At 45.0% G+C, this 20,467-nt stretch overlaps 1 protein-coding gene across 1 annotated transcript in view; it reads left to right on the forward strand.

Annotated features, from left to right (window-relative positions):
* Nucleotides 1–13,780, forward strand: part of itprid2 (ITPR interacting domain containing 2) — a gene marked incomplete at its 3' end in the record, with an annotated part of 33,759 nt that extends 19,979 nt beyond the window's left edge. Inside the window, exons 17-22 of the mRNA XM_080019000.1 lie at nucleotides 1,693–3,060; nucleotides 4,974–5,015; nucleotides 5,118–5,236; nucleotides 6,563–6,653; nucleotides 12,622–12,663; nucleotides 13,631–13,780. Coding sequence (XP_079875126.1) covers nucleotides 1,693–3,060; nucleotides 4,974–5,015; nucleotides 5,118–5,236; nucleotides 6,563–6,653; nucleotides 12,622–12,663; nucleotides 13,631–13,780 — 1,812 coding nt within the window. The remainder of the gene's footprint in view (nucleotides 1–1,692; nucleotides 3,061–4,973; nucleotides 5,016–5,117; nucleotides 5,237–6,562; nucleotides 6,654–12,621; nucleotides 12,664–13,630) is intronic.
* Nucleotides 13,781–20,467: the final 6,687 nt, after the last annotated feature.

A 20,467-nucleotide genomic window follows, 5' to 3' on the forward strand; every position in this document is an offset into this window, starting at 1 on the left:
CTTAAAGAACATTTCAAACAGATTTCAACGTGAATGTGACAAGGAAACAGAATATTTTCAAAAACCACCGGAGGAGGCCGACGACACACCTGTTGTTACAACGGAAGAAGTTTCTACAAGAAGCGTTTTCTACAGCACAAGGAAATACGCTCGGGAGGGAGGTCTACAACTCCAAGAACACCTGTGAGCGCCTCAACCTCTCTTTTGGTGGTCTTGTTTAACCTGCGAGCAACCACATCAAGATGCATTACAGTTTGACTTTGCTCAACAGGTTAGTACATAGTCTAAAGAAGTGATGTAAACTTTGGCTATTTATTGTGGAGACATGAAAAGGGCTGACAAAAGGGTATAGCAGAAATGATATGTGGTTGGCCAACTGTTAACATTCCTTGGTGATTTTGGCTATTTGGCATACACATTTATATACTATACATTTACACATTTATATACACTGAGGTTGATATACAGAGACTACTATTATTGACAGACTGTACATTTTGTTGTGTTATCCACACTTTTGAATGCCTGAATAATTATACTTTAATAAAACAAGTATATTCTTAAATAAAAGCTTTTTTAAAAACAAAGATGTGTGTCAATCACGCTCCCTTCAACATTCCCTCAAAACCCAAGAACAATGCAGAGATTGCCCCATTCAGCAGGGTGTCAAGTCTCCATTCAGTAGGGTGTCAAATGGCCATGTGACAAGTAGCCATGCGGCTGCTGGTCCTCCAAGCCATTTCCATTCTTGGAGCTGGCGTAATGAAGCCAAGTGTGGGGGAAACGTTGAAGATGATTATCTCAGAAACACAGTTTGCCGCACCCTTGTCATTAACAAGCCATAGCTTTAAAAATATTTGCTTCATTCGCACAAGTGGCACTTTGTTTTAAAGCTCTGATTCTTCACTTTCAAATGCTGCAAAATAAGTCAAAAAGTACCAAATACTCTATACCTAAAATTAGCGGTGGGTCACATATTGTACTCTATTGTAGTACTATTGTAGTATGTAGTAGTATATTGTAGTGTTTTGTAGTATTGTAGTATATAGTATAATTAAGTAGTATTGTATATTGTTGTTGTAGTATGTAGTATATTGTAGTGTATTGTAGTATTTAGTAGTATATTGTAGTATGTAGTATATTGTAATAATATTGTATATTGTAGTTGTATGTAGTATATTGTAGTAGTATTGTAGTATATTGTGGTGATATTGTATATTTTCGTTTTAGTATGTAGTATATTGTAGTAGTATTGTAGTACGTAGTAGTATATTGTAATAATATTGTATATTTTAGTTGTATGTACTATATTGTAGTATTACTGTCATGTGTAGTAGTATTGTAGCATTTACAGTAGTACTATTGGTTGCTCGGTGAGCTGAACAGCTCCACCCAGATATTAAAACCTCTTCTTCTACTTGTTGTTCTTGTTATCCCTCTTGTTCTTGTTGTTCTTGTCCAAGTCCTTCTTCTTCTCCTTTTCCTTCTTCTCATTGTCTGCCTTGTTGTTCTTGTTATTGTTGTTGTTCTTCTTCTTGTTCATGTTCTTCTTTTTCTCGATATTGTTCTTATTTTTCTTGTTGTTCTTCTTCTTATTGTTCATGTTGTTCTTCTTCTTCATCTTGTTCTTATTGTTCTTGGTCTAGTTGTTCTTCTTGTTCATGTTCTTCTTCTCCTTCTTTTCCAAACAAGGTGCAGGAAAGCAGTGACAGTTGTGACAGTGAAACCACAGTGACATCCCATGACCTGGCCACACCCCTGGCAACGCCCCCCCAACGGACCACGCCCATTGAACTGACCAAGCCCCTCGACTTGGCCCCACTTATCGACCTGGCCCGGTGTGATGATAGGTTGATGGACAGGGAGCAGGTGGGCGGTAGGTTTTCGGATGTTGAGGTTCTGCAGTACTCTGTTCACCAGCTCCCCAAGACTGGACTAATCAGAGAGCAGCACCAGCCCCTCCCCCAAGACCCTGGTCCAGGTCCAGGTCCAGGTCCAGATCCTGGTCCGGACCAAGGAGGCCTGTCCTCCCCACTTCCTACCACTCCGGCCTCACTGGTCCAGAAAGCTCTGCACAGAGCTAAACTCAACCACTCCAACCAGACCCACCAGACCAACCAGACCCACCAGACCCACCAGACCAACCAGACCAACCAGACTTCCCAGGCTAACCCGACCCACCAGACCCAATCCCTCATGTCTGGGTCTCCACAGCCCCAGAGCTCAGGGAGACCCCCCCTGCAGAGATCCTCCTCCTTGCCCTCCTGCATCCTCTCCCCCACCAGGGTGGTGTCCTCCATCAGGATCCACTTTGGGGGGGGGTCTGCCACCCACTGCACCGCCCCACGCTACTCCTACAAGTACACCTGTGGAGAGGTAGAGGAGGAAGACCCGGCCCCCCCGGCCCCCTTGCCTAAATTCCTCCCTCCTCCCCCCCTGCACTCCTCCTGCTCATTGCAAAGCTCCAGTCCAACTCCTGATTGCCTCGAGGGTCCACTGGGAACCCACGCCCACTCCTGGAGTGCGCAGAGTGTTCCTGATCTCTCCTCAAATCAGCAGCAGCACTCTAGTTTTCTTACCCCACCTACATATCCCACAATCCCTCTCCACGGTGGTCTCTGGGCTCTGCCTCACCCTGGAACTCCCATGATGCCTTGCCAGTGCTGCACTGCTATGGGTCCATACAGTCATCAGTCGCTCTATCACATGCCAGTGCTCTGCAACCCATATGGCTCACCTCTACACCATTACCATGGTAACAGCCTTTATTCTACTTTCCCCCACCCCCGGCCTGCATCTGCCCCAGGACAGAGCCTCCTCTCTGGGCTGGCTCCTGGTCCAGTTCCAGGACAGAGCCTCCTCTCTGGGCCGGCTCCTGGTCCAGCCCCAGGACAGAGCCTCCTCTCTGGGCTGGCTCCTGGTCCGGCCCAAGGACAGAGCCTTGTCTCTGGTCTGGCTTCTGGTCCAGCTCCAGGGTGCAGCCCTGGCCCTTCCACCCCAGAGACGCAACTGAGGAGAGTTCTTCACCAGATTCGGAAAGCAGTGGAGAGCCTGGTCCAGGTAGCTTCACCTCCTCCTGCAGCTACACCTCCCCTTGCAGCTACCCTCCCCCTGACGCTACTGCTGCCTCTGCAGCTACACCTCCTTTTGCAGCTACACCTCCTCTTGCAGCTACACCTACCTCTGCAGCTACTCCTCCTCTAGCTACGTACTCACTTAGTCCTCTTGGTCCCAGGTGCAACATAAGGCAACAATTCGTCTGCCTCTGGAGTCTTTGTCGACAGTTTGGTTTTGTCAGTGTCCCCTGTTCTTCACCATGTTGGTGTTGTCCTGGCTCTGTGTCGCTCTACAGTGTCCATCTCAGGACAACTTTGGGTATCATCAGCACGAATCCAAGCCAACGTGTCTTGTCTATCCAGAAGATGTTGGAGATCTTGTTGGGGCAGAGAATGGTGAAGATCTTGTTTGGCCAGAGGATGGTGGAGAACTTGTTTGGCCACAGGATGGTGGAGATCTTGTTTGGCCACAGGATGGTGGAGATCTTGTTTGGCCACAGGATGGTGGAGAACTTGTTTGGCCACAGGATGGTGGAGATCTTGTCTGGCGAGGTGATGGTGGAGATCTTGTTTTGCGAGTTGATGGTAGAGATCCTGTTTGGCCAGAGGATCGTGAAGATCTTGTTTTGCGATGTGATGGCAGAGATCCTGTTTTGCCAGAGGATGGTGGAGATCTTGTTTGGCCACAGGATGATGATGTTGTTTGGCAAGTGGATGTTGGAGATCTTGTTTGGCGAGGTGATCGCAGAGATCTTGTTTGGCCAGAGGATGGAGGAGATCCTGTTTAGCCAGAGGGTGGTGGAGATCTCGTTTGGCCAGAGGATGGTGGAGATCTTGTTTGGCGAGGTGATGATGGAGATCTTGTTTGGCCAGAGGATGGTGGACATCTTGCAGAGGTGGGTGTAATGAAGGAATCAACATTATTAATTTGATTCTTAATGATCCTACAGCACTCTGGGTCGTAGAGGAGCAGTGACCGAACGTTGCTGTGCTAGATCCTGATCTTGGTCTTGAGGCTGTGGACCTTTGACCTCCAGATGGGGCAGCGCCAGTTCTGAACATGATTTCTTCTTTCAACGTGCTCCAGTGTCACTCCATCAATGTTGGCTGAAGGTGTTGATGGATCTTCCTTGTGTCGATCTTTCAACCAGTCTGTATGATGACATGCTGAGTGTGTCTTTGACTTGTTGGAGGTGTTATTAGATGAAATGAAGGTCAGGTTGTCAGTGCGGATCGGGTCTTCTCGGAGGAAAAGATGGTCCGCTGGGTTCCTAGGACAAGGTAAGATGTTGTTTGGTCACCGGGTCAGCATCACCGGGTCCAGAGGATTTAGGAGAAAAGTCATCTCTGTCACCAGACTTTACTGATAAGGAATCATAGTCAGAGTGGCACTAAGTCTTTAATTGGTTCTTTCTTTACCAAAACAATTCTGTAAAAGAAGTAATATGTATGGATGTAAGTAATATAAAATAAAATAAAAGTGTGAAATCTGCAAATAAAATGTATCATATCTCACCTTGGCGTTCAGATCTCCAAGCTCAGGTCGTGTTGTGGGACCTTGAACACTTCCTGCTGTAGCTGTTGATGGAGTTGTTGCAGTTTCTGTTGCATTCTGGGTTTTTTTACAGGACAGAGTTGCTGGTCCCAAGCCCAACCATGCTCCAGTCCTGGTTGCAGGAGGTTGAGGTTTGGAGGTTGTTAGGACCCTCCCTCCAGGTGATGGTTTCCAGTCTCACACCTGATGAGACCAGACCGGCCTCACTGGTCTTGCTGTGGCACCCCTCGAGTTACACCGCCTCCTCTGGCTACACCTCCTCTTCAAGCTACATCTCCCCAAGCTACACCTCCTCCTATTTTTGCCACATCTCCACCAGCTACACCTCCTATAGCCGACTAACAGCTGTTTTCCATCTGCAGGCGACGGACATGTTGGATAATCAGACTGAGTCGACCAACCAGGTAACACCGTCAGCATCCGTCAGCCTATCAGCAAACCGAACCACAAGGTATGCACTGACGTCTGTCTGTCTGTCTATTTGTCTGTCTGTCTGGACTTCCCAGATAGATCTCCAGCAAAAGAGGCGGAGCCTGGCTTTGTTCCGGAATCACATGACTGATCTGGAGCTGTCAATCATCAGGCAGCAAGCGATGGTCTACCCTTATCTGAACGCTGCAGACAGGCATGCACACACAAACTGTTCACACCTTTCGTACAGGATGTGTGGCTAGAGGTCCATGGAGGCGGGGCTAAAGGCTCCTAGAGGCAGAGGAGCGTTAGAGAGAGGTGTGATGTTTTACATGACGGTCGCTGTAGTGAGAGGAAGATTTTGAGTCTTTTGAACAAATAGTTTGATCATAAGTTTGATGGCGTGTGTGTGTGTGTGCATGGTGTGTGTGTGTGTGTGTGTGTGTGTGTGTGTGTGCATGGTGTGTGTGCGTGAGCATGGTGTGTCTGTGTGTGCATTGTGTGTAGATAGTGTGTGCATGGTATGTATGCGTGTGTATTGTGTATGTGCATGATTTGTGTGTGTGTCTGTGTGTGTGTGCGTGCGTGCGTGCGTGCGTGCGTGCGTGCACCCCACGCCCTCTGCGGCTGTCGCCTCCCGATAGGAATATTTTGGAGATCGGGCAGAGCCTTTGAGGTAGGGGAAGCGCTACATAGATAGGGGAGGGGCTACATAGATTGGGGGAGGGCCCATGAGCCTGGTTTATGCTTGCTGTAAGAGTGAGGGTGTGAGGCGGTGCTCTACGCAAATGACCAAGCACTGGTGACTTGGCGCGAGAGACATTCCCTGGATATGCGTTGGAAGCCATTGGAGATCAGCATTTTGATGTTTAATTTCTGATATGTTCGACAAAATTGATCCGTAGCACAAGTCAGATGTGAAATCAAAAGTTTACTGATTCGTTTTTGATGCAGGGACTAAATAGAATCAGAAACAGCTCAACTGAGGTTGGGTGATTTTATTGTAAATGAACAGTGCAGTGAATATTAAGTTTGTTTTTGGAGAATCTTGCAATGAGGGAGGGTTCGAACCCCCTCTCCTGTCTCTGCACGGCACGGCCAACAGACCGGCTGCTTTTCGGCGCTTTTGTTGGTTTCAACTCCATGAACAGCACTTCCTGCTCGGTATAAACAACCTCCGATGGCTGCATCCAGCCGTGTTTGAGATTTAGCGTTCTTATTTTACTACTTCCTGCCTCACACGGTACTTTCTCTCTACTGACATCTGTGGTTTCTGAGGATACTGCACTGACTATAAACGCCCTGCGCTGCCGGCACGAAAGCTTAACGTGCCCTTTTGGGCAGGGTGATGTAATACCAATGATGGTCACAGGGTCCGACAGCATCAGAACCACAATCCTCTGCAAACAGGAAGTGATGTCATACTGAACATTTACCTGGAGCATATTGAAACCAGCCAACTAGTTAACCTAACGTGTGTGTGTGTTTGTGTGTGTGTGTGTGTGTGTGTCTGTGTGTGTGTGTGTGTGTGTGTGTGTAGGTTCCAGATTGAGCAGCTTCAGTCGCTTAGATCTGCAGTGAGAGAAGAACTAGAGCAACTAGAGCTGCAGCTGAGCACACTGCCGTGCACGGTAACACACACACATCATACATACTCACACGATGTACACACACTGTGCACACACACCGTGCACACACACCATACTGTACATACACACACAATGTACACACAATGCACACACTATTCAGACACACACACCATGCACACACTATGCAGACACACACACACACACACCATGCACACACCGTGAACTAACCATGCACACACTATACACAGACACCATGCGCACACACACACCATGAACACACACACACACACCATTCACTAACCATCAGAGAATCAGAATCAGCTTTATTCACCAAATACATACATACATATTTAACTCAGGTTGTATAATGTACAAACATGGGCTAGACCATACAGCAGAAACAAAGACAACAAGCTGAACATAAACATTTAACTACTATAACAGATATAGATGTATATACCATTTTATATATATATATATATATATATATATATATATATATATATATATATATATATGTGTGTGTGTATGTGTGTGTGTGTGTGTGTGTGTGTGTGTATATATATACACACACACACACACATACACACACACACACACACACACACACACACATACAGTATATGTGACCCACCGCGTACTTTAGGGTCATTTGGTGGTTTTCAAGATTTTTTTTTTGTCCGCATCATTTGAAAGTGGAGAATCAGTCCTTCCAAACAAGGTGTCACTTGTGCAAATCAAGCAAATATTTTTAAAGCTATGACTTGGTAATGACAAGGGTGTCAAAGTTTTATCCAAACCAGGTTCATTCAGCCAGCTCCCAGACAAACCAAGCTTCATAGCTACATAGCATACTGCTGAATGGGCCAATCACGAACAGCTTAACAACACACAACAAATTAAAAAAAAAAAGCTTTTATTTAACAGTTAAAATATACATGTTTTATAAAAGTGTAATTATTTTGGAGTTTAAAAGTATGGACAACACAACAACATGTAGAGTCTATCAATAATATGAGTGTCAGAAAATGTGAAATCTGAAAATCTGTCACCAGCCTCAAAGGACTTCACGTTATCAACTTCTTCCTTTGTAACAACAATGGACGTATCATCGGTCTCCTCCGGTGGTTTTTTGAAAATATTCCGTTTCATCGTCACATTAAGTTTGAAATCCGCTGTTTGAAATGTTCTCCAAGTCCGGAGTAATATCAGATTCAGCAGCGCTGTCGTTCTCTGCGTCGCTGTGGGAGAACTTACTATCATCGCGGAAAATGAAGTCCAGTACACGCTGCTAACACTGGCTTGGGTCTATCGCACTGGTCAGATTAAGGTCCGAAATATGATTGAGCTTCACCCACTTTGCGTAATCCATACCAATACGGAGAAGAAAGTTTTCACAGACAAGTGAGACCGAAACACCCCCGTGCTGCGCTTTAATCCTCTGTTTACGGAAGTGATGTAGGTGCGTGATGGGGTTTTTCTTCTTCGCGATTTCACAACAGTGGCTCCATGTGTGTAAAAGTAGTATGATTTAAAGGTTGAATTCCATCAAAACGGTTTCACATTGCGACTTCATATCACATGGAATATGGATGAATGATCTTCACCTGGATGCTAGCTTTTTAGGAAACCATTGATCGTCGTTGTTTGGCGCTGTTCCACGTTCCGGTAAGTGAACTGCGTTTCCCCATGTAATCTAATGGGAATATTTAACTCCATGGTTTAACATGTTTCTACTATTTATAAATCAAACTCAGTTTTTAAAATATGTGGAGAGATAAAAAAAAAACACAAGAGAACACGAATCTGGAAAAATCTCTTTTTCCTCCAAGAAAGGTTTTTTCAACTTATTTGGCTGCTCCTGGCAATTTTAGAAATGCGCGAGATGGCAGCTTTTGCTGTGGTGGGTCACATATATATAATGTACAATATATACACGTGTTTTGGTTTAAATGAAAATGAAGTGTTGATCAGAGTTACAGCCTGTGGGAAGGAGCTTTTCTTGTGTCTGCTTGTTTTGTTCTGTAGCACTTCCCAGAGGGGAGGAGTTGGAACAGGTTGTATCCAGTGTGTAACGGGTCTGCACTGATGTTTCCCGACTCTGAACACGTACTAGCCCTGAATGGAGGCAGGTCGGCACCTAGGATGTCCTCTGCAGTCCTGATAGTGATGGAGGTGCAGATCCTGTACAACTGGATCAGCAGCTGCTGTGGCAGGTTGAACTTCCTGTGGCAGGTTGAACGTCCTGAGGCAGGTTGAGCTTCCCGTGGCAGGTTGAACTTCCTGTGGCAGGCTGAACTTCCTGTGGCAGGTTGAACTTCCTGAGGCAGGTTGAACTTCCTATGGCAGGTTGGGTGTCCACTTTAGGCCCTGGGAGATTGCAGATCCCAGAAACCTGAAGGATTCCACAGCAGTCACAGTGCTGTTGAGTATGGAGGTGGTGATGGTGGTCAACCTTCTGACCGCACCAGAGGACCAGCTGTTTAACTGGGTCTCCTGATGGTGCATTCGTTGGTGTAGAGCAGGGGTGGGCAACTTTTTGGCTCAGGGGCCACATTGACTTTTAAAATTTGACAGACGGGCCGGGTCAGCACAAGATGCATACATATCAAACATAAACAGAAAAAAAGCATTACAGTGCTAATATACTTACGTTTTAGTGGGAACAGTGTTGTTGATCACCCATTTTTGCCAGTAGTTCCAAAAATGAGATAATCTCCTGTTTGAGCTCCCACACTCGTTGACATACTTTCCCCAAACTTAACCAGCGGACATTAGGATGGTAAAGCAAGTCCCTGTGATCAGCGTCAGTTTCCTCAAGAAACTTAATAAACTGACGATGGGGAAGTCCCCTCGCTCGAATAAAGTTAACAAGTTTTACAACTGGCTTCACCACGTGGTCAAGCTGCAATACAGATTTATACAGTGCTTCCTGGTGAATTATGCAGTCTAGGAAAATTACCTCCTGCTCAGGATTTTCCTCTTTCACCCTCTCCTGGATTATTTTGAGGAGTCTGACGTTTTTTCCCATCATATTTGGCGATCCATCCGTGGTAACGTTGGCGAGCGTACTCCAACGTAGCTTGTGCCTCTTGATGACCGCCGACACATTGTCATACAAGTCCTCACCCCGTGTTTTCCCTTTTAGGGATTCCATGGCCAAAAATTCCTCTGTTTTCTCAAAATTGTCATTAATCCCTCTGATAAAAATTAAAAGCTGAGCGGTGTCCTTTAAGGCATTGCTTTCGTCCAGTGCCAAAGAATATAATGTAAATTACTCCGCTTTTTTGTTTAGCTTGCTAGCTAAGTCTTCGTCAATTAATTCAACACGGCCAGTCACTGCTAATTTTTTCAAATTTGTTCTTGCTCTCAGGACACAAGATACCTGCTGTCTCTACCATACACTCTTTGAGAAGATCCCCTTCGGAGAAAGGCTTGCTGGCTTTTGCTAATTTGAATGCCAGCAAATAACTTGCCTTCGTGCTTGATTCTTGGATGGCAGTTTGTCGGATAAAGGTGTTTGCTGAGCCTGCAAGCCAGCTGCCAACCTCTGAGCGGTAGCCGTCCGTTCTTGCGTTGATTGGTTGTTAGCGTAATTACCATGCTTGGTAGAAAAGTGAGGGCTGATGTATTCCTTTTAAACCGCAATTGTTTCTTGGCAAATAAGACATACAGCCTTTGACCAGACTTAAAAAAGTAAAAAAGTATTTAGTTGTCCATTCCTTATTAAACACTCCGCACTCACTGTCGACTTTTCTTTTCTTTGGCCCACTCATTGTTGCAGATGGGTTCAGAGTAGTAGCAGAGTAATAACAGAGAGTAGCTCGGGCTCTGCAAAATCAATTCACTGCGCCTAATGCGCCACCTGGTGAAACGCCAGGCATTACAGGTCAAGGTCAAATGAATGCAGTGGTAATTATGAATTCTGTACCAATCTTCGGCAGGCCGGATTAAAAAGACCAGGCCGTAGTTTGCCCACCCCTGTTGTAGAGGGAGAAGAGCAGAGGGGAGAGCACACATCCCTGGGGGGCACCAGTGTTGTTTTCCCCAGCCTCACCTGCTGCCTCCTCTCTGTCAGAAAGTTAGTGATCCACTGGCAGGTGGGGGCTGGCACAGTGAGCCAAGTGAGTTTGGAGCAGAGGATTTCAGGGACGATGGTGTTGAATGCTGAGCTGAAATCGACAAACAGGACCTTTGCTTATGTCCCTGGGGAGTTGAGGTGTTGCAGGATGTAGTGCAGTCCCATGTTGACCGCATCGTCCACTGACCGGCAAACTGCAGGAGGTCCAGCAGGGCGCCTTGTGATGTCTTTGAGGTGGGCCAACACAAGTCTCTCAAAGGATTTCAGGACCACAGACGTCAGGGCGATGGGCCTGTAGTCATTTAATCCAGAGATGGAGGGTTTCTTGGGGACCGGGATGATTGTGGAGCGTTTGAAGCATGAGGGGACTTGACAGCTCCAGTGATCTGTTGGAGATCTGGGTGAATATGGGGGCCAGCTGGTCAGTACAGACTTTCAGGCAATAGGGAGACATGCCCTCTGGGCCTGGAGCCTTCCTGATCATCTGTCTCTGGAAGAGCTGACTCACATTCTCTTCACAGATCCTGAGTTTAGGTGGGGGGGTCAGTGTGTGTGTGTGTGGGGGGGGGGGGCGGTCATCAGAGAGTCCAAAGCTGCTTGGGGAACAGAGCGATAGGTGTCCTTTAATACTGTGTTGCAGTGCTCCAGTGTATTTTGATCTGCTCTGTTGGAGTCCCTAAGAACAATGAGCAGAGTCCGGGTGTTTTTCCTCCATGTTTGTTGTCTGGTCAGCCAGGTGTTGTAACGCCTCAATAACACAGGCCTGAGGTGGGATGTAAACACCGAGCAGCATCAATGAGGAGAACTCCTCCTGATTTCTTCAACGCTCTGCCATCTGTACACCAACCTTCGTTTATGTAGAATGAAAGTCCGTCACCCTGTTTTTTTTTCCACTTCATTCCGTGTCGCGGTCCGCTGGGTTGAGCTGGAAGCCCGGTAGATGGAGCGAGCTGTCAGGGATGTGTTCTCTAAGCCGGGTTTCAGTGAAGCACAGGGCAGCAGATCTGCTCAAGTCTGTGTTTGTTCTGTTGAGGAGCAGTAGTTCTTCCATCTTGTTGACCAGAGAGCGGACAGTGACCAGGTGGATTGACAGGAGTGCTGGTTCAGCTGAGACGGCGGGGACGTCGTACTGCGCTCCTGCCGCTTCCCTCGGCGTCTCCTTAGGGGAACTCCATACAGAGCTGCTGCTCCTCCAACTAATAGCTCTGGAAAACTTTCCGGTTCAATGAAAAATGGCAGAAAAGTTTGACCAGTGTGTCGTGGTTTAAAAGTTCTTCTCTGCTGAATGTGCTCAGAGAGTGGGAGCTGGAAACGAAACAAATAAACGAAAACACGGAAAGTAAGAGAGCGCAGAAAACCACGGCTGCTGTCTGTGCCACCATTTTGTAACCATTTTGCACACACACCATGCACACGGCATGCACCCACATACACACACCATGCGCGCACACACCATGCACACATACACACCATGCACACATACACACCATAAACACACACACACACCATGCACACATACACACCATGCACACACACCATAAACACACACACACACACCATGCACACATAGACACACTGTACACACACACACCAGGCACACACACCACACAATGCACACACACACACACACACACACACACACACACCAGTATAATATATTGTGTGTGTGTGGGAATGGGTGATTTACCTGTTGCTCGTTGATTGTTTGGCAAGCAACAGGCATACAGCCACCCTGATCCCACGGCCAATTTCCTAAACACAAGACAGGTGTGGCTGCTTAAACACATCCCACCTACACCATATATTTATATATATATATATATATATATATATATATATATATTTTTTTTTTTTTTTTTTTTTTTTTTTTCCCCAGTATATTATATATGAACTATATACTGTATATAATATTATATATTTTCTCTACAGATCGACACTGTGGACAGTTTGTCAACTTCAGTTGTGGAGCCAGTGAGCGCACACACACACACACACACACACACACACAATATCAGAATCAGAATGGGGTTCATTTCACGAGGTACATCTGCACATAAAAGGAATTTATTGTGATGAGGTTTGGTGTACTCCAGTAAAGACAGTGCCATTACAAAATAAACAGCTTAACGGAAAGAAAAGGAGTATAAAAATAAAATAGAATAAAACATTTATGTAAATTAAAATTCAGAGATATACAAATAGCCAAAAATACAAAACAAGATATTTAAGATATACAAAATATACAAATGTGATAGGATAAATTACTGTTATGGTATATAGGTTAACCATAACCACAACTAATATTAGGAATTATTACTATGTGCTAACTATCTGATTACAGTATGTACCATGTAACACTAATGTTATTGGACATACAATGATTGCACAGTGGAGGTGGGGCAGTAGTGTGTGTGAGAGAGAGACACTCAAGTGGGGGGGGGGGGGGGGCAGTAATGTGTGTGAGAGAGATGGTCAGTGGGGGGGCAGTAGTGTGTGTGTGAGAGAGAGACACTCAAGTGGGGGGGCAGTAGTGTGTGTGAGAGAGACAGTCAGTGGGAGGAAGTAGTGTGTGTGAGAGTGAGACAGTGGGGTGGCAGTAGTGTGTGTGAGAGTGAGAGTGGCAGTCGTTTGTGTGAGAGATAGACAGTCATTGGGGGGGCAGTAGTGTGCGTGACATTGAGACAGTCGGTAAGGGGGCAGTTGTGTGTGTGAGAGTGAGACAGTAAGGGGGGGGGGCCTGTTGGGTTAGAAACTGACATACTATATGTACGTATGTATATTGAAAACAAAAATCATTGAAATCAGTCATCTTACCCGGTCCTTTCTACCTACCTTTCTGTCTCTACCTTTCTGTTTGTCCATCTCCCTACCTTTCGGTCTGTCTGCCTACCTGGCTATCTGTCTCCCTACCTACCTACCTACCTGTCTGTGTGGCCAGGTGTCCATGCTGCTGGAGGAGCAACTTCTCCTCCAATCAGAGCTGGACTACGGAAGTGCTGCCTCCTCCCGCTGCTCCAGTCCAATCAGAGAGCAGAAGGTTTACTGTACCTCCATCAGTATCACTCCATCCTTGCCCCCTCGCTCAGAGAGACAGAGGGATGGGGAGGAGGAGGGCCGGAGGGATGGGGAGGAGGAGGGCCGGAGGGATGGGGAGGAGGAGAGACAGAGGGATGGGGAGGAGGAGAGACAGAGGAGTGGGGAGGAGGATGACAGAGATGGAGTTAAGGTGGAGAACCTCCAGCAGCTGGTTAAAGAGGTAATGCATGTTTTGACCTGAGGGAGCGCTGTTCCCTGGGGGTGGGGCAGGAAGTGCTACCTGAGGAAGATACTGATGGTGGTTTTGTGTTTCAGATCAAAGAGCGTGTCGCACAGGAAGTCCGTCAGCAGATCTTCAGTGAACTCCTGGCCTCTCTGTCGCCACGGCATCCGGCTCGGCCATCCACACAGTAACCATGGCAACGGTGCAGCTTTAATGAGACCACTATCAACACTATGTTTGATTGTATACTATGTGTTTGTACTGTATAGTATAGTATGTTGAACACTAGCTACTTCCTGGAACACTGTCTATTTCCTGGAATGCAGTGTACTTCATGGAACACTGTTTATTTTCTGGAAGCATCTACTTCCTCTTACTTTATCTACCACCTGGGAATACGGTGTACTTCTGGAACTCCTTCTACTTCCTCTGAACACTGTCTACTTCCTGGATTGCTGTCTACCTTTTCGATCGTATTGTACTTCCTGTAACTCTCTACCTCCTGAGAGCACTGTCTACTTTCTGGATCTCTGTCTACTTCCTGTGGATACTGTGTACTTCCTGTGAATACTATGTCATTCCTGTGAACACTGTGTACTTCCTGTAAACATGGTCTACTTCCTATTGACACGGTTTACTTCTAAGAACACTGTCTACTTCCTGTAAACACTGTCTACTTCCTGGAACACTTTCTTTGCAGCATTATCTGCTGTTGTCATGATGACCACAGTCATCATCATCATCTTCATCCTGGTTGAGTTTTATAGACCAAGTCTAAGAACTGTTATCCACTACCACTATACTACTACTCTATTACTACTTTACTACTGTTATACTATACTACTGTACTACTGTAATACTACTGTACTGTTGTACTACCGTTGTACTGCTGTTGTACTACTGTACTACTGTTGTACTACTGCTGTAAAACTACTGTAATACTACTGTAATACTACTGTTATACTACTAGACCAGATGCCCCCACTACTGAGACCAGCGCTTCTGTTACTACTGTAAGTACTACTTCAACTGAATAAATTCCAGTGTCAACTGACTTGAATCAATACAAGCTCACCTTCAACATTAGAGTAGTAACTGGTTCTGACTCATGGTGATTGTTGTCATGGTGCTGAATAATCCAGGTTCCTTGTAATCGGAGGACCCATGTTTGGTCTGGATGAATTGCAGCACTGAAACCAACATTAAATATGAGATGATGAAATTTTATAATATCTGATGATTTTAGCTGGCTCTGTTTCTAGATGATTTATCTTTCTGTTGTTTCCAGAAGCTGCTTCATATCTGCCACTTTACTGTTGTTGTTCTTGATACTAATAAAGTATTTATTTTCAAATAAACTGTCACGTTGTGTGAATGGAGGCTGGAGAGAATTATTGGATGGAGGTGGGTGTTGTCAGTCTTTCACCTTTCCATCCAGTCATCCATCTTTTCCTGGAGGATTCTTACACATTGCCATGGTAACAGATAGAATTTGGCTCAATCCATCTTGACAGGGAGGCCACCAGGGTTAGGGGTTTGGGGTTAGGGTTAAGGAATAGGATTAGAAAAGGGTTAGGGTTGGTAAAAGCTATCTCGATGACCCCCCCCCCGCCTCGTCCGACGACTGGGCAGTTTGGCATCGGGAATCAAAGGCAATGCACGGGCCGACGCACGCTATCAAAGTTCCCCAATCCTGTATTATGTTAGATAGAGTGTTAGGTTTGTGTATTATAGTTTCCCAATATGGGTTCCATTTATTTGGCATGATCTGGCTTTAAGGAGAGATCCCTTTAAGGGGGTTCAAGGATTTTTTTTGTGTGTGTGACGTTCAACGGTTGTTTGTTTCTTTTAGTTGTACAGGTTTTAATTGTTTCTGGAAACCGAAAGATCAAGACCAGGGTTTTGAAGTAGTTTTCCTCGAACTGTTATTAGGTGTTTTGTTTGTAGCTGGTTGCTATGGTTGGTTTTCTTGTAAGTGGTTAAGTAACTCATGATTTGGTTTGTGTGAGGTTGTAGTTCTGTAGAAAATACTTTTAGTAGTCAGGTTGTTCCATCTGAGAGGTTAGGTTGGTAGAAGTTATATTGACGATTATTCCGGGGGGTAAACCTCAAAACCCGTTTTTTTCCCTTTCCTCCCATTGGGGTTTTTTTTTTTAATTCCGTATGAGTTGTTCTTATGCTGTCAGATGTTATGTAACCCCTGATTATGTTGGATAGAGACATAATAGTTTGTGTTCTTATAGTTTCCCGATGAGGGTTTTAGTTGTTTATACGTTCTTTAGGAAGCATGGCTTTTTGTTTGTTTGGTTGAGTTGTTTGAATCCCATCTTATGTTAAACTTTTAATCCTGTGTTGTGTGCCTTAAGTTCCTCAGTCTGAATATCATGTTGGTTTATTTATTAATTTAGGACACATTCATCAGTAGTGTACCTCAGGATCATTGAGTGTTTCAGCCTTTTAAACCACTATCGACCCTCCCCTTGAGGCAGGCCACAGTGGGTTGATCAATTCCCAGGTGTGTGTCCCTTAGCCAATTGGTTTTTGGGATATTTCTGCTCTTGTTAGTTGAATTTTGATGAGTTTGGATAAGTTCTACCTCTGTTTGTCCTTGGCATATTTCTGCTGTTGTTAGTTGGATTTTGTTGAGTTTGGGTAAGTTCTACCTCAGTTGTCCTTAAGTTACCTGGATATTGGTTATTTCCTTGGGTGGGATATAGTTTGTTTGGTGATGGTTTGGTTTCACCGTTTTTTTAGTAGGATCTGAGTACAGTCCACCGTAGAGGTAAATTTGACCTTGTTAAATAAGCGGGTTCTGGTGTTTCCTTGGTCTCATTACCCAGGTTGGGTTAAAGGATGGAGATGGTAGGTGGTTCTGGTAGGTCTAGGTCCCGGTGCATCCACGGCCTGGTCCCTAAGTTTGGACCAGGGGATGAGGAATTGAGGGTGTGAATGATTCGAAGATGTCCAATCAGTTTTGGGGCAGGGTTGGATTAACCGTGTGTAGTATAATGTGCTGTTGCATGGGTGAGGCTAACCCTCATAGAAGACTGGGCAACGATCAAGGTCCTGATGCCCTGGACCACCACACCCTGTGTGCTGTCCAAATGGACGCAAGGGGGGCCGCATACTTACCGCCTAACCAAACAGACTGTTAACGCTGCAAGGCTACCACAGTCTGTTCAGACTAAGGCCTGGAGATCGCATAGAAATTCTGGAGGTTATAAAGGGATCTATGGTAGTGGCGGGTACAACTAGATCAGCGGGGAGGAGAATGGGCCGGGACCACGCATCTCCCCCCAAGCTTTTACTGACCCAGGGTCGAACTCAGCCCTTACCTGCTGTAAAAACAGCATTCTATTTTTAAAGAGACAATTCCTGTGTCCCGTACACCGCACAACCCCAGGAATTGTTCAATATATTTATGTTATTAGTTAGGGTTAGGGTTTAGGGTTAGGGTTAGGGTTAGGGGTCAGGGTTAGGGTTAGTTGATTGGTTGAGTACTGTATTGATGATCCCGTCTACCCAGTTTGGGTAGCCTGGTATGTATTGGTGAGTACTTTTCCTATGTTCCCCCCTGGCCAGCATGGTCAGTTTGGTATAGGGGACCAAAGGTAATGCACGGGCCGTCGCACGTTATCAAGATTCTCCAATCCCGTATTATGTTAGGTAGAGTGTCAGGTTCATGTTTTGTAGTTATCCCATTTGGGTTAAAGAATATAGGCATATTCTGGCTTCAAGGAGAAGTCCCCTAACCAGGGTTTAAGGTGACTTACATTTAAAAGGATGCTTGTTTCCTCTTGGTAGTATAGGTCCAGAGTAATTTGTCTTATATTTGTTGTTTAGATGCTTTATTAGTTGTTGGTAGACGTAGTTGTTTTCTTTAAGAGTGGTTAAGAACACCTTATTAGTTTTTTGTTTCAAGTTGTTAAGAGTGGTTAAGAACATCTAATTTGTTCTTTCTCCGCATTTCTATATGATTACTTTTAGAAATTTAGGACACATTCATCAGTAGTGTACCTCAGGATCATTGAGTGTTTCAGCCTTTTAAACAAACTATACACCCTCTCCTTGAGGCAGGCCACCTGGGCTTCGTCAAGACCCTGGTGTGTGTCCCCCGGTCAATTGGTTTATTTTAGGAAATATTTCTACTCTTGTTGGTTGGATTTTGATGAGTTTGGGTACGACCTCTATTTGTCCGTGGGATATCTATGTTCTTAGATTTAGTTGAGTATAGGTAAGTTCCGTCTCTGTTTGTCATTGGGAAAGTTCTTCCATTTTCAATTGGATTTTGTAGAGTTTGAGTACGACCTCTATTTGTCAGTGGGATATCTATGTTCTTAGATTTTGTTGAGTATAGGTAAGTTCTGTCTCAGTTTGTCATTGGGAAACTTCTTCCATTTTCAATTGGATTTTGTAGAGTTTGGGTACGACCTCTATTTGTCAGTGGGATATTTTTGTTCTTGGATTTTGTTGAGTTTGGGTACGACCTCTATTCGTCAATGGTTAGGGTTAGGATTTGGTTTTAGGGTTAGGATAAGGGTTAGGTTTAGGGCTAGGTCTTAGGGTTAACGTTAGGGTTAGGGTTAGGTTTAGAACCAGGGCTAGGCTTAGGTTTAGGGTTAGGCTAAGGGTTAGGTCTAGGGTTAGGTTTATGGTTAAGTCTTAGGGTTAACGTTAGGGTTAGGGTTAGGTTTAGAGCTAGAGTTAGGGTTAGGGTTAGGGTCAGGGTTTTAGGATTAGGGTTGGAGAGGAGAGGGAAGTGGAGGAGAAGTAGATGTAGAAGGGAGGTAGAGGGAAGGAGAGCCGTCTGTTCGGACTGCATTCTCCTCCTGCCTGTTCGGGCTATTCTCTACCGTCCCAGCTCTCTCAGTTTCCTGAGAGAAGGGGAAGAGAGTGAGAAAAAGAATGAAAAAATAAAAAAAAAATAAATAAAAAAAAATAAAAAAAAATTGTAAGCTAAGTTATTTTGGATAGTTGTTAATTTATGAGAATAGACTCTAATCTATAGTTGGAAGTTGTTGTACACCTTATCTTGCGCCATGTCAATGCCTTTAAGAGGAGGAAAGAAAGGGGAGAGAGATTTGGTAAGATAATACATATAATGGGTTATAAGGAGAATCTGCTTTCCGAGGCACAGGCTAGATTAGGTTGGGTGAGTACTGTATTGATGATCCCGTCTACCCAGTTTGGGTAGCCTGGTATGTATTGGTGGGTTAGGGTGAGGGTTAGGGTTAGGGTGAGGGTTAGGGTTAGGGTTAGGGGTTAGGGGTTAGGGGTTCGGGGTTCGGGGTTAGGGTTAGGGTTAGGGTTAGGGGTTAGGGGTTAGGGGTTAGGGGTTAGGGGTTAGGGTGGGTGAGAACTGTATTGATGATCCCGTCTACCCAGTTTGGGTAGCCTGGTATGTATTGGTGAGTACTTTTCCTATGTTCCCCCCTGGCCAGCATGGGCAGTTTGGTTTAGGGTTAGGGGTTAGGGGTTAGGGTTAGGGTTAGGGTTAGGGTTAGGGTTAGGGGTTAGGGGTTAGGGGTTAGGGTGGGTGAGTACTGTATTGATGATCCCGTCTACCCAGTTTGGGTAGGTTGGGTGAGTACTGTATTGATGATCCCGTCTACCCAGTTTGGGTAGCCTGGTATGTATTGGTGAGTACTTTTCCTATGTTCCCCCCTGGCCAGCATGGTCAGTTTGGTATAGGGGACCAAAGGTAATGCACGGGCCGTCGCACGTTATCAAGATTCTCCAATCCCGTATTATGTTAGGTAGAGTGTTAGGTTCATGTTTTGTAGTTATCCCATTTGGGTTAAAGAATATTGGCATATTCTGGCTTCAAGGAGAAGTCCCCTAACGAGGGTTTAAGGTGACTTACATTTAAAAGGATGCTTGTTTCCTCTTAGTAGTATAGGTCCAGAGTAATTTGCTTATATTTGTTGTTTAGATGCTTTATTAGTCGTTGGTAGACGTAGTTGTTTTCTTTAAGAGTGGTTAAGAACACCTTATTTGTTTTTTGTTTCAAATTGTTAAGAGTGGTTGAGAATACCCTGTTTGTTTTTTTGTTTCCAGTTGTTAAGAGTGGTTAAGAACACCTTATTTGTTCTTTCTCCGCATTTCTATATGATTACTTTTAGAAATTTAGGACACATTCATCAGTAGTGTACCTCAGGATCATTGAGTGTTTCAGCCTTTTAAACAAACTATACACCCTCTCCTTGAGGCAGGCCACCTGGGCTTCGTCAAGACCCTGGTGTGTGTCCCCCGGTCAATTGGTTTATTTTAGGAAATATTTCTACTCTTGTTGGTTGGATTTTGATGAGTTTGGGTACGACCTCTATTTGTCCGTGGTATATCTATGTTCTTAGATTTAGTTGAGTATAGGTAAGTTCCGTCTCTGTTTGTCATTGGGAAACTTCTTCCATTTTCAATTGGATTTTGTAGAGTTTGGGTACGACCTCTATTTCTCAGTGGGATATTTTTGTTCTTGGATTTTGTTGAGTTTGGGTACGACCTCTATTCGTCAATGGT

The sequence above is a fragment of the Zeus faber genome (genome assembly GCF_960531495.2).
Source record: "Zeus faber genome assembly, chromosome: 18".
Classification (NCBI taxonomy): domain Eukaryota; kingdom Metazoa; phylum Chordata; class Actinopteri; order Zeiformes; family Zeidae; genus Zeus; species Zeus faber.